This window comes from Symphalangus syndactylus, chromosome 4, assembly GCF_028878055.3.
Source record: "Symphalangus syndactylus isolate Jambi chromosome 4, NHGRI_mSymSyn1-v2.1_pri, whole genome shotgun sequence".
Lineage (NCBI taxonomy): Eukaryota > Metazoa > Chordata > Mammalia > Primates > Hylobatidae > Symphalangus > Symphalangus syndactylus.
Window position 1 is genome coordinate 141,825,722 of NC_072426.2, and position 14,343 is coordinate 141,840,064.

Sequence of the window (14,343 nt, forward strand, 5' to 3'; positions counted from 1 at the left end):
CTGAAAACAATAAATGAAAATTGGAATCCTTAAAATGCATGTTGTGGTTTAGGGTTAGATGATCAGAGTCAGATTTACTATCAATATTCTATTGATCTCATTACATTAATCAAATTAGAGTTTGAGTAGGGTGGGCGGGGGGCTGGCTGTGAGCTCTGTCCTACTAATAGTGCCTACTGCACACATCATCTTTTTGAATGATTTAATACTTCCCAGTGAGATATTTGATAGCACTCACAGGGCATGTATTAAAATCATAAAATGATGAACACAAGTATACTTGATATTTCTTCCAACTTGTAGAATAAAGAAAATTTATATTCATTCACTTTAATGTTTCTCCCAATTTATGACTTAGAAGTTTTATGATAAAATGGGGAAAAAATCATTGCTACTAATGACATTCTATGCTGTCTTTCAGAACATAGTTTCAGAAAACAGTTTCCGGTGCCTCTGGCCTTCCGATTGAAAGCAGACACAGAGTGCATGAAGACCGTTCAAATATGTCAGGGACCTCCTCCCATGAGTCCTTCTATGACTCCCTCTCAGACATGCAGGAAGAAAGCAAGAATACTGACTTCTTCCCGGGCCTTTCTGCTTTCCTCAGCCAGGAAGAGATAAACAAGAGTCTTGACCTGGCCCGGAGAGCCATAGCTGACCCCGAAACAGAAGATTTTGACTCGGAAAAGGAGATCTCGCAGATTTTCAATACTTCTGCAAGCCTCTGTGAACATCCTTCCCATAAGGAGACCAAATTGGGTGAACACACCTCAAGGAGACCTCAGGATAACAGGTCAACACCTGTCCAGCCTCTGGCAGAAGAACAAACTAAGAATATCTCTTCACTTGTTTCAAAGAGGAAACCTGCCATGTCACCCCTGCTCACCAGGCCCAGCTACATTCGGAGCCTCCGAAAGGCTGAAAAGCGTGGTGCAAAAACTCCCAGCACAAACGTAAAGCCCAAAATGCCACATCAAGGAAAGGCCGGCCCCCAGAGCCAGCTGTGTGACAAGGCGGCTAATTTAATCGAGGAGCTGACATCCATATTTAAAGCCGCAAAGCCAAGAAACAGAAGCTCAAATGGGGAGTCCTCGTCACCAGACAGTGGGTACCTGTCTCCTAAAAATCAGCCGTCAGCCCTGCTGAGTGCCTCAGCCAGCCAGAGCCCTACGGAAGACCAAGGGGAGATGGAAAGAGAGGTCAAGTCCCCTGGGGCCAGGCATTGCTACCAGGACAACCAGGACTTGGCAGTGCCACACAACCGCAAGTCTCACCCACAGCCCCACGGCGCCCACCACTTCCCAGCTGCACCTCGATTCATCCAAAAGCTGAGGAGCCAAGAAGTAGCAGAAGGGAGCCGAGTTTATCTGGAGTGTAGAGTCACTGGAGACCCCACTCCTCGAATCAGGTATGAATTTTTGTATTATGCATAGCAAATGATTTTGTTGACTTTGGTGTTACTTTAATATGGGAGGAATAAAGATTTCCTGTGTCATTAGCCCTCTGGAGACTGAAGTAGAGTACTCGCAAGGAGAGAATCGCCACTACGAGTTGTCCTAGTTGTCCCTGGCCTGATCTATCTGTGGTCATGCACCCTCTGTGCTAAGGAGGGAAGGCAAAGGACTTGAGCAGGCAAAGAGCAGTGGAAACAGTTTGTTCTCTAAGATGGTGGAACTAGTAACAAATAGGCACACTTAAGATGTGAAACTGATTTACTCGAAGTACTGTGAAAAGTGTGTGTATATTTGAATATGAGTTGCTAAAGATGGTTGAAAGCATGGCTAAAACTAGCAGCTATCTAGACGTGAAAGGCACAAGTGTGTAGAGGCCAACCTTCAGATTAGCCCCCAATAACGCGTAAAAGGGAACAATAAACACCGAGGCCTACTTGAGGGGGAAGAGTAGGAGGAGCCTGAGGATCAAAAAACTACCTATCAGGTACTAATCTCATTACCTGGGTGACAAAATAATCTGTAGGCCAAAGTCCTGCAACATGTAATTTACCCATGTAACAAACCTGCACACGTATCCCCGAACGTAAAAGTTGGAAAGAAAAAAAAATATTCTCATATACAAGAAACAAAAACCAAACAAAAATTATCCCCCAAATGGATAATCTAGTCTCAGGCATGGACTAAATAGGCACATATTCAGTAACATAAACACACACACACACCCCTTCAATGTGATGCAAAGAAAGAAGGCAGAACTTTCCTAAGAAAGAAAGATAAACCAAGTCAGGAGCTCCGCAGGTCTGCCTGTTATTCCTACACAGGCTCTGGCCACTAGAGCATGGAGACAGCAAGAAATAACAGTGAAGGGAGTATGCACTTAGAGTTAATAGGCACTCATACCACCATGTTCATTAGAATTTCTATACATTCTTCTGACTTCATTGTAGAGTTTATACCTTCCCCTGTGCAAAAATGTTAAGGAGAAAGAGAACTTGGGGTCCCCCTGCAGGGTTTCCAGTCGTGATTCCATTGCCCAGCTGTGGGACCTTAGTCCAGTTACTCTTCCCCTCTGTGACTCAGTTTCTTCGTCTGTGAAATGGGAAGTATAATGATACCTACATTATTCTGTTTTATGATTAAATAATACATGGGGAAAATTAAAGCAGTGCCTTGCAGCTAGTAACTGCTGCAGTAGTGTTACCTATTATCTTTATTATTTCTCATTTCTTAATTTTATATGGCAAAATGAAAACAACAAGTCAGAATTATACTACAAGAATAATGAATATTCATTAATCTTGGAAGTTTTGCTTTTATTCATGCAGAATGCTTTACCTAAATTACATAAATATTTAAAAAGTTAACTCGAGGGCCGGGCACAGTGGCTCATGCCTGTAATTCCAGCACTTTGGGAGATCGAGGTGGGTAGATCACCTGAGGCCTAGAGTTCGAGACAAGCCTGGCCAACATGGTGAAACCCCCCTCTACTAAAAATACAAAAAATTAGCCGGGCATGGAGGCGAGTGCCTGTAATTCCAGCTACTCGAGAGGCTGAGGCACAAGAATTACTTGAACCTGGGAGGCAGAGGTTGCAGTGAGCCGAGATCAGACCGCTGTACTCCACTCCAGCCTGGGTGACAGAGCGAGACTCTGTCTCAAAAAAAAAAAAAAAGTTAACTCAAAGTTATTTGATTTGGAAAAAAATGGTAAAGTAGACATCACTGGCTACAGATTGAATTGAAACACTGGTACTTTCTTATTAATAGCATTTCACAGATCACAAACTTCCCTGTATCTCTGATCCTTTGCTCACTAACACAAGCTTTGCTAGTGTTGGTTTCTTAATCTGACCTCATTGTGCACACACATGAAGTAAAAATTAGCATTACTGGCTGAAAAGTGGTGTGATTAGAGGTGGGCGATTTCTTTCCCCCGATCAATTTGTTCAACTAATTCACCTTGAGTCAGCTTTACAGTAATTTTACTATAATTATTTAAGAAACTGACAGCAGGGGGCAGTAAAAAACTTTTGAATGTGTTCATTTAATTAACTATGTCACTAAATTCTGCATTTATGTTATTTATGTAGATTATTTACACAGATTTATATACATGAAGGATTTGTTTCTTACATTTTACCTTTGACAGAAATGAATGTTTCAGATTCTATTTAGATTTTTTTAACCTACCAATCTTGCAAATAAATAATTTTCATTAGACATTCATTCTCATGTCACTCAAAACAGTTCCACAGGTTTTCAAACTACATATGGTTCCACCTACATTTACTTCCAAAATAACCCTTAAAGTATACTACAACCTTTAAAAAATGACAGAAAGCAGTCCACTTAGCATTGAAGGATTAATTCAGGTGAGCAGACCATAATTACTGTATTAAAATTCACTTAACCATTTGGTGATTCTATGGGTCATCAAATTCACACTTCTGCCTTTTTGGGGGTAGTGGAACTAAAATTTAATTTAGTTAGTATCTGCAGTATTATTAACTAGTTTTCTCTTATTCTGCAGTCTATGAAAGTCCAAACTTGACAAATTATACCCTTCTAGAATAATTAAGTCTCATAAAATGTTCCATTGTTGAAAGTTAGCTGGTCATATTTGTTGCATCCTGTAGAGTTTTTTGGGTTTGGGCGTTGTTTTTGTTTGAGAGGGAGAGCATAGATGCGCATTGGATTTTCTTAATTTCTGTTCCAAAGATCTTGATCCTCCTTGTCACGTATTTGTAAGTGCACCAGACGCCTAAGAACGTCGAGCTCTTTTGACCACATGAGACATATGACAGTCATAAGAGAAAATCTTTGAAGGAAATTTTCTGTCAGGAAGAAAACCTTTATTAAAGACTTCCTGCAATGGGGGCATTTTAGAACCTGACTCAGACTGTGTCAGTCCAGAGGACCTAGGACCTGGAGCTTAGGCAGACCTATTGATTGGCAGGCCATCTCCTGAGGTCACAGAAGCAGTTGACAGATGTGTGGAGAGGCAAGGGGATGTCAGGAGAATCTAAAGCAAGCCATAAGCAGAAGCCCAAGAGACACTTGTTGGTGAGAGCAGAGATGCTGCTCAGTGTTGGGTAGTTGGCAGCTGTACTGGGAGGTGAGTGAGGTATGGTGCCAAGAAGCTTGGCAGTTGGCCAGTGGAAAGGTCCAGGCTGACTTATAGGGAATGCACCACAGGAAAACATGGTAGCAAACAGTAGGATCAAGGTGCAGGAGCTAGAACACGAGGAGAAACCTTTACCTTGCAAGAGTTTAAGCAAGTGAAATTTAGGACCATAGCTCCAGAAAGACAAAAGAACAGAGCAGAATCTTAGTGACTAAGCTGGGTCCAGATTAGGGAAACCAATTGCTAGGTTAACATGCCTGGGCTACTAAGCAGCTGGCTGGAGCTTAGAGTAAACAACAGAGATTGTTTGCTTTGGAAAGCTAGCATGATGAACCTTACAAATGTGGATAAAGTAGCCCCTGCTCAGGGAAGAAGTAACAGAAACAACAGGGTAAAACCAGGCCAGTCACTTCCAGGCAAGGCATTTGTACTTCATATACAGTCACTTCACCCTCTCACACTGTGTGAACACCACTTATGACCACAAACAGGACTGAAAATATGTTTTCCTCCTTTATTCTTGCATATCCAACAAAATCTCAACAAGGGAGAGAAGAGCTGATAGAAGAAAACCCTATGCATAAAAAAGGAAGTTATAAACAATTGAGGTAGTACTCACATGATATGCAAATTATATTAACAATTTGAATTACTACATTAAATGAAATCAAGTCAGAATTCTTTTTTTTCTCTGCTTATGCTCAAGTGTTCCATATGCTCATAAACTCCTTCCAAACAGCATAAAGACCCGTTCCCTTGACATCAGTCACCTTCCCTGTTCTCTCCACTCTTGACTTTGCGAGTTGGTAAAAAATTTGTGAAGAATTTTAGTTCAAAATCACCTCTGGTATTATAAAAAGGAGGCCTTATATTTTTAAAGGTATTCATTTATTTTTAAAGGTATTATTTATTTATTTTAAAGGTTATACCTTTAAAAATATTTTATCAACTGTATGTTTTAAACCATTTAAATGTAAGGAGACTGGGATCGAAAACTGTGAAACGATGTGCCTAGTAATACAAAAATCATTCATTAGTTATGGAGACTGGGGTATAACTCAGCTCTTATGATTCTTGATCCTGTGCTGCAGTTGTTAATGAGAAGACTTAGCCACTGTCACTGTGGAGTTAGAAGTTATGCATGGCTTACTGACAGCCTCCAGAAATGGAGACAGTGGAATTGCCACCTTTAAAAATCTACGCTTGGAATTCATATTCCAAATATCTTCAAAGAAAATGGTAACCTGGCAATTTTCCAGTATCTCTCTATATGGAAAAAGAAAACAAAGCCCTTCATGGGTATCCTTCCCTTTTTTTGTATTAAGTTAATAATGGTCAGTCAACAGAAAATATTTTTTAAGGTGGGTATAGTTAGTGTAGAAACATTCAGTGTTGGGTAGTTGGCAGCTGTACTGGGAGGTGAGTGAAGTGTGGTGCCAAGGAGCTTGGAAATTGGCCATTGGAAAAGTCCAGGCTGACGCACAGGGAATGCAGCACAGGAAAACATGGTAGCAGGCAGCAGGATCAAGACACAGGGACTGGGACATGGGGAGAAACTACGTTATTCTCCATCAAATTACTACAAATAAAGTTATTATTCAGAAAACAACTACAAATAAAACAAAGCATTCCCATTTTATGTACGAGTAGTCCAAACACATCTTTATATTATTAATATGAGGTAAATGTGTACGTATGCCAAAAAAAAACTTTTAAACATCCACTTATTGTAGTAAAAGTGGAATCCAGTAATGTGCTTTAATAGTCTAAATACAATTACTCATATCTAATCATAAGATACCTACTAGGTCATCATTGTTGGCCTTGTAAAGTTTTATTTACTATATATAATTAAAAGCAATACAATTATTTCTTTTTATAATCAAAACACAGCATATCCAATGCCTCCAATTCGTTTACATCAGCAAGACTTTGATCATCATCAAAAGCCAAAACAAGAGGATTAGCCATATCAAATCTATGCAACTCTGTCAGTAGAAATTTCCATCTCCTCAAAAACAACAGTAAGAAAAACAAGCCATCAATTTACTTTTCTTACTAAAGGTATCAGTATGTGGTATCTCCCATCTTTTGGCTGATTTGGTTCTGGAAAATGTAGCAACAGCACCACTAGCCAATAGTTTATGAATATTCAGTGCTTGTAAAGTGAAGATCCAGATGGCTTAGCCCAGGAGTATTGTTGCTGTTAAAGAATATAGTCAACAATGAGATACCAGATAATACCATCAGATTATCAAAATGAAAAAATCCTGACAATACATGTGCTGTTACTGCAACATGAAATGTAAATAGGTACAACCAGTTTGGAGAACTGTTTTACAATACGCAATTAACTTAAGATGTGCCTACACTAAACCTTTATAGAATACACAATTGCCTACTTGACATCACTATTTGGATGTCTGATAGTCTTATCAAATTTGTCCAAAACTACTGATTCTCCTCTCCTCCAAAAACCTTCTCTTTCCAAATCTTCTCCATGTCAACAAAAGACAACCCTCCTTCCAGCTGTTCAAGAAAAAAACCTTGAAGTCATCCTTGACCCTGCTTTTTCTCACACCCCAAATCCAATTCATCCAGCAAATACAGTTGGCACCACCTTTAATGTCTCCAAATCTGACCATTTCACCCCACCTCCATAAATGAGGCTGTACATCAAGCCACCATCATCTGTCTCTTTGTTATTTGCATTACCTTCCAACCCATCTCCCTGCTTTTGTTATTGTTCATCACAGTCTACACAGCACTCAGAGTAATTCTTTTTCATGAAATCATGATCACAGCACTGCCCAAACACTGTCCAGGAGCTTCTCACTTAGTCCCAAGTAAAATCCATAGTTCTTATACATCCTAATCAGGCCTCATTTCTCTGACTTCACCTCTTGCCACTCCCCCAGCCAGTGGGGTTCTTGGCTGCACCTCCATCACACCACCAGGCTTGTTCTTGTCTAGGGCCTGTGTACTTTCTGCTGCCTCTGTAAATCTCTTCCCCCAGATATCTGCAGGATTAAATCCTTGATCCTCTCCATATCTCTATCACCTTTACAATATGGCCTCCTATAACTACTCTATGTAAAAGAAAGGTCCTGCCTACCCTACTCTCTATTCCACTCTCTTGCTTTTCCCCATAGATCTCATATGATATACTGTACATTTTATTTGTTTGATTTTTGTAGTTGTCTTTCTTCCTTCACTAGAATATAAAATCCTTAGGTGTAAGGACTTTATCTGTTTTACTCACTCTTGTGTCCTCAGAGCCTAGAACAGTGTCTGGCGTGTAACAGGTGCTCAATAAATATGTGCTCAAAAAACTGGAAAGAACCTAAATATTCATCAAAGAGAAAATGGATAAATTGTGATATAGTCACACAACAAATGAACTAGAGCTGCGTGTATCAGGATATATGAAACTCATAAACATAAAATCAACCAAAGAAAAGCAAGTTGTAAAAACTTACACATAAATTACAGGGACAGATGTTTGCATATGAAGTTACATTTGCAAAATAGTACTAGTTCAGGCTTAGGGATGTAGTAGGAGTATAGAGAAACGTGTGGGAATGAGGAACACTCAATTCCAGACAGCAGTAACCTTAGAGATAAAGCATGTGAGTTGTGGGGAGTGAACTGTGTTGGCAGTGTTTTATATCTTAAGGTGGGCAGTAGAGACACAGATATAAACTACATCATTTTAATACTTAATAGTGAAAAATATTGACTTTTATGTTAATCTACTATCCTTATGATGTATCAATAATTTCAGCAGCAATGTTTCTAATGAATACTATGATTTACTCCATAAAAACCATCCAGAAAATATCCTGGTGTTAAGCACTGTGAATCGGATAGGTTGGCTTTTAGCCATTTGTCCATATAATTTTCAGGGTTGTTTTAGATATATTTTAGAGCCTTTTAAAATGCTTTTTTTTGTTTTGAATTTATGGTGTTTCAGTAGAATATTATATGTATTAAGTCTTGTGCCATGGATCTTTTACGGTATAGTCTATCGACTTTATTTGCTGCAGACAATTAAAAAATCTGTATGTGAGCTTCTTGTTTTTAAGGAAAAAGTCTGCATTAGGCACAAACACACACACACCCTATGGACCTGGTTAGGACTAGTGAGAGGGAATTTGAAAATGAACAAGTGTTGCCTGTCACTATCTCACCAACCCAATTGCCTCTCCTCCCATTTACATACCTAGACAATAGGAACAAGCACACTAGGGCAGAATCCATAAGAAAACAAAACCTAATTTCATAGTTGCCTATTTTCTCATTCTTTTATTTCTTAATTCATTTTAAATCTTTTTTTCTTTCTGTGTATTTGCATTGAATTGAACAAATGAAAGCCTTTATATTTTACGGAGGACAATAAATATTCCCTAGAACACCCAATTGCTGTTGAACTAGAAAGCAAAAGAAATTCAATAAGAGAATGGCACCTTTGGCCGGGCACGGTGGCTCATGCCTGTAATCCCAGCACTTTGGGAGGCCAAGGCGGGCGGATCACCAGGACGGGAGATGGAGACCATCCTGGCTAACATGGTGAAACCCAGTCTCTACTCGAAATACAAAAAATTTGCCGGGCATGGTGGTGGGCGCTTATAGTCCCAGCTACTCCGGAGGCTGAGGCGGGAGAATGGCGTGAATCTGGGAGGCAGAGCTTGCAGTGAGCCAAGATCGCGCCACTGCACTCCAGCCTGGGCAAGAGAGCGAGACTCTGTCTCAAAAAAAAAAAAAACAAAAAAAAGAGAGAAAGAGAGAGAATGGCACCTTTATTTTCACTTAAGTGAAAAGATAGCCTTATCTCTGACTCCTCCACACAGACAATTTCTGGGAGTTAACTCATGAAAGGCATGTGATGCATTGTGAGGTTTTAACCTCTTTCCTATCTTTTCCATTCTTTCTTAACCGCTGTTTTCATCCAATACCTACCCACTTGTAATTTTCACTTTTAAAACTAGCTATGCCTCTGCAGTAGCTTACCTGCAAGGCCATCATTAATGAGAATATTCAGTCTATTTCTGCAGACCTTAGTGAAATGGAATAATTCAGTATCCAGCAAGCCCAGGAAATATTGCCCCTGTTGCATGGAATTCTTGTTTAATGACTTGAATATTATAGAGTGGCAGCAGCTGCCTTATTACCTCTTCTGGTCAACCCGTAACACCATGATGTTATGAAAAGCCCATTCCAGCTGTATAAATGCATAAAGCTGTGACAATGTTGCTCACACTGATATCTTAGTGAACCAAGAAGTAAGGCTGATATTCCAGGCAAAAGTGGAATATCACTATACAGTTAGAAGTTTGAATTGGTTACGACAGTCATTGGTATCTAGTCATGAGTAGCAGTAGCTAAATTAGACAGCAGCATCAGTTTATATCTTAATGGTCAAGTTTCTGGATTTAATAAGAAAACAATAAACACCAAAATACATGTAGCTGAAGAATAAAGGTACAGATTTTTTAATGTCTTTTGCTTTGAATTTGTGGTGTTTTAGTAGATTATTACATGTAGTCAGTCTTGTGCCATAGATCTTTTATGGTATCATCTACCCAGTTTACTTGCTGCAGATGGCAAAAAAAAAAAAAAAAAAAACACCTGTATATAAGAAGCTTCTTCAGATAATCCCTTTAGAATTAAAAGGGATTCGTGAAACAAGCATCAGAAGAGCTTAGTGGTTGACAGTAGAGGTTCTAGAGCCAGAATGTGACTCTTGGCTCCATCATGCATCAGTTAGGTCACTGTGGCAAGTTATTTCAACTTTCTGTGCCTCAGTTTCTTTGTTGGTAAAATGGAAATAATAGAAGTACCTACCGCTAGGGTAATTATGAATGTTAAGTCAATTAACACAGAGAAAAAGCTTAAAACTGTTAGCACATTGTAGTGTCTTAATAAATATTAATTTATTATTTAAAAAGTTTACTTATTAAAGTGTTCACTTTTATAGTTTATTGTCATTGACTTAGTATAAACTCCCCACACTCTACCTTTTCAAAAACCTTTGACTCTGTTTCCTCTCTTTAAAATCTTCATACAGCCATTTTCTTTTATACTACTAAGTATTCACAATGGTATAGAGCCTGTGGAGATGGAACACTTCAACAGCATAAAATAAACAAATGATTTATCAGAAATACATCTTGAAAGTTGTTTTTGACTGTTGAGTCCTAGATTTGTATCTCAGAGTCCGAATCATCACCAAGGCTGCCAGAGAGTAGTGGGACACGTTCCCTTGGTCTCTGTATAACATACTATTTTTTATAAATTTTTACCTCACTTGGCCTTCTGTTCCTTCACTGCCACAGGGTATGGGATCAAAGCCAAAGAAAAGTGATTGGCTTCCATCTCTACTCCTCCTTCATACAACTAATTATCTCCCCATCCTCTCTTTCTAAATGTAGAAGCTGTGAAGGTCAGCCATATTGTGGATTACTGTCAATTTAGAACACCTTCCAAAAATAAAATATCTTTGACTATTGTTTTCTTGCTGCTTTTAAAACTGTTTAGCAATTTCCCTCAGTTTGCTTTGTGAGCACGTGTTAAATATTTGCTAGAGTTAATTGAAAGTGGTTCCCCAATATTTTAGCCACTCTTTGTTTTTGTATTTCAATAATTTCAGCAGGAAGAAAAATCTAAAAATAATTTAAGTAACAAATGCAGGCTTTTCCTCAGCTAGATAAATTGACCTTTTATTTTGCATTTTCTTACAACTAAGTGTTATACCATGCTGCAAAGCTCTCAAAAGGAAAAGGATGTGCTTTTTGGAAGTTTAATTTATTAGTACGCAAACTAGTATCAAAGAGTTGTTTTGAAAGAATTTGACCCTGAAGTTTCAGATACCTTCACAGTCAAAACTACTCAATGTCTCAAATCTTTTCTGCAGAGTCTATTTTAAGTACTTTTCAACATGTTTCTTCATTTGCCTTCGGGCCGTACCTCCTCATGGATCACTGAATCTGCTTAAGCATAATTACAGCAATTCAAGGACTCCATTTAGACATTGCATTCTTTTGACATTTTGGAGTTACTTTATAAAAACAACTGTAGCAAATACAATTTTAAGTATGAAACTTGATATAGGTTACTGTGCTGACCAAGATGCAAAATAGTTCTACCAGTTGGTGTTCGAATGATGTATAACAATAGAAATGGCTCTTTCCTATTTAATTTTAATTGATTTGAACCAAGAAATAGTATCCTATTGGATATCTGCTGAAATAGGACTAAACTGCTGGTCTCTTGAACTCTGATAGAGAAATCCAATCAAAAGCTTTTCCTGGCCAAAAATAATACTAATCGCAAGTGAAAACTAGCTTTGTTCTCTCGGTTGTGAATTCCAGTGGTGAAGTCTAGTTCCATATAACAGTGTATGGTAAATTGGGCCACAGAAACAAGCTTCCAGTCACTGTTCATATGATCCACATGTTGTGGTCCAAAAAAATGTAAATAAAAATACCCTAGGGAATAAGAACTTTTTCCTAAGATGACAGCTTTTAGCCTTGGTTGTTGAAAATTGTGAGTATTTCTAATGAAATTGAAAACAAGTCTAGGGAAATGAATTTCCAAGTAATGGAGGAGAATCTTTGAGAACGAGGAGAAAGAGGAGGGGAGGGAAGAGGAGATGAGGGGAGGGGAGGGAAGAGGAGAGGAGAGGAGGGGAGGGGAGGGGAGGGGAAGGGGGAAGGGAGGAGGGAGGTGGGAGGGAGGAAGGAGGGAGGCAGGCAAAGAAAATTCTCATCTGAAGATTAATGGTTCTTTTAAAGTCAGAAAGATCTTCAAAATAATTTTCACCATTATATAGACATTACAGACCAACTGCTTTGACAGAGAATATTCTAATTGTGTTAGTGCATAGAGAATGCAATAGATACACAGTTGTTGACATCTAGGGAGATGAGGCAGAAAATGTTTCAGTTTTGGACTTTGAACCACTACAAAGACCAAGAATTCCCCATATCAATATATGAATTTGATTATGTTAATGGACCAGCATGGGCCCAGCATGCTTTCTAGAAGGATAGTAATGAGAAGGTATTGACAAATGAGAGGATTTGTTCAAGGTCAGGGCTTAGCTAGGCCTGGTCACTCCAGTCCAGGGGCCTTGTTATCCCCTAATGGGGAGGTCTTGAAAGTTAACACCAGAAGCACGGTAACATTCAACCACCATCATATATGTCTGTGCAGTCACTGTGTAGAATTACACATAGTACTAAATTGTAGAAAGTTAATGCTAAAATTGCCATTTTCATGCTTGTCAACCCTATGGTCATCATTCTAAAGTCACCAATTAAAATAATTCCTCTTTATTTTCTTACAGAGCTATTAACACTGAACCCTCATGAAAGTTATTGTCATTCTCCTAGTAATACTAACAGATATAATAATATTAATAGCCAACATTTCTTGAGTACTTAGTGTATGCCACTCTTCTAAGGGCACTACATGTATAAATTCATTTATTCCAATAAGCTAGATACTGCCAGATTTCTGGGATTCTAAGACATCTATTTTATAACACTTTAACATCTTTGTAATCAGAACTCCTTACAGAAAAGGACATACTTAAAACAGCTGTTTTGTGGCTGTATTGCTTGTACACATACAAATTTGGTCAGAATTGTTTTTCAGCTTAATTATTTACTTGGCCAGTACTATATGCTGTTTCTTTATTAGTGGTTCATAAAATAATGGTATCTAGTGGTGATTTCATTTTAGATTCAGTGAACTACAAATTTGTTGTCTCCATTTTAAAAATAACATACTAAGATATGAATAGTTTAGCAAAACTTCCCAATTGTCCAGTTACTGGTAGGGATGGAATTCACACTGAGACAAACTGGCTCCTGGGTCTGTACTTTTTGGTTTCTAATTTTTATGGGTACATAGTAGGCATACGTATATATGGGGTACATGAGATTTTTTGATACAAATATGCAGTGTGTAATAACCACATCATCACAGAAAATGAAGTGTCCCTCCCCTTGAGCATTAACGAATCTGTACCTCTTAACTGCTATACTGTACTGCCACAGCCCTTCTCGACATCTGTCTCAATGGAGTTTGGGTGAGTCCTCCTGACCGTCAGAACCACCACCACAGATATTGAGCAGTTCTCTAAAAGCAAACCTCGTGAATGGCTTCCTTCCATTGCCCCCAGACAATGTTAAGAAACCTTAAAAAAGAAAAGAGCCATGATCGATTCTTTAGTGGTCCTCATGAGAAAACTGTGCTGTATACATTCCCAGCCCACTTGGTGGTGTCACATGAGGAAGAGCCGGTGTCTTTACTCACAGCAACAACCTTCCTTGATGCAACTTGTGAGGGCCTGAGCTTCAGTGCCTCCTCTATCAAAGCCATTTTGCTGAGCTTCTCTTTCTTTTATAAACAGAACACTGATCCCAAGCAGAATATAACAGATGTGATTTGTAATCCGTTATAGTACCATTTAATCCTTATGTTTAGCTGCCAGCATTCTAATTAAGAATGTGTTGGCATATGTTGGCCAGAATCCTGAAACATGGACTTATTCCATGGGCCGAGCCTGAGGACACACGTTGCTGCCTAAAATCGAGGAAGAAAGGGCCCCAACCACCCTTTAGTTCAAGTGACTTCTGACATACCTTTTCTACAAAAGGCCATTGCAAAATACAATTCTGCAAGATCATTTTTTACGAAATAAATAATTTTAACTTTGAACAGGGAGCTAATAAGAGGGAAGCATGAAGACTAAATACTC

The 14,343-nt window shown here is 38.7% G+C and overlaps 1 protein-coding gene across 2 annotated transcripts in view; it reads left to right on the forward strand.

Moving 5' to 3' along the window:
* Window positions 1-503: 503 nt before the first annotated feature.
* The window catches only part of PALLD (palladin, cytoskeletal associated protein), a 422,857-nt gene continuing 409,017 nt past the window's right edge, over window positions 504-14,343 (forward strand). For both annotated transcript variants that reach the window (XM_055276361.1, XM_055276362.1), the window contains exon 1: window positions 504-1,408. In XM_055276361.1, coding sequence (XP_055132336.1) covers window positions 504-1,408 — 905 coding nt within the window. The remainder of the gene's footprint in view (window positions 1,409-14,343) is intronic.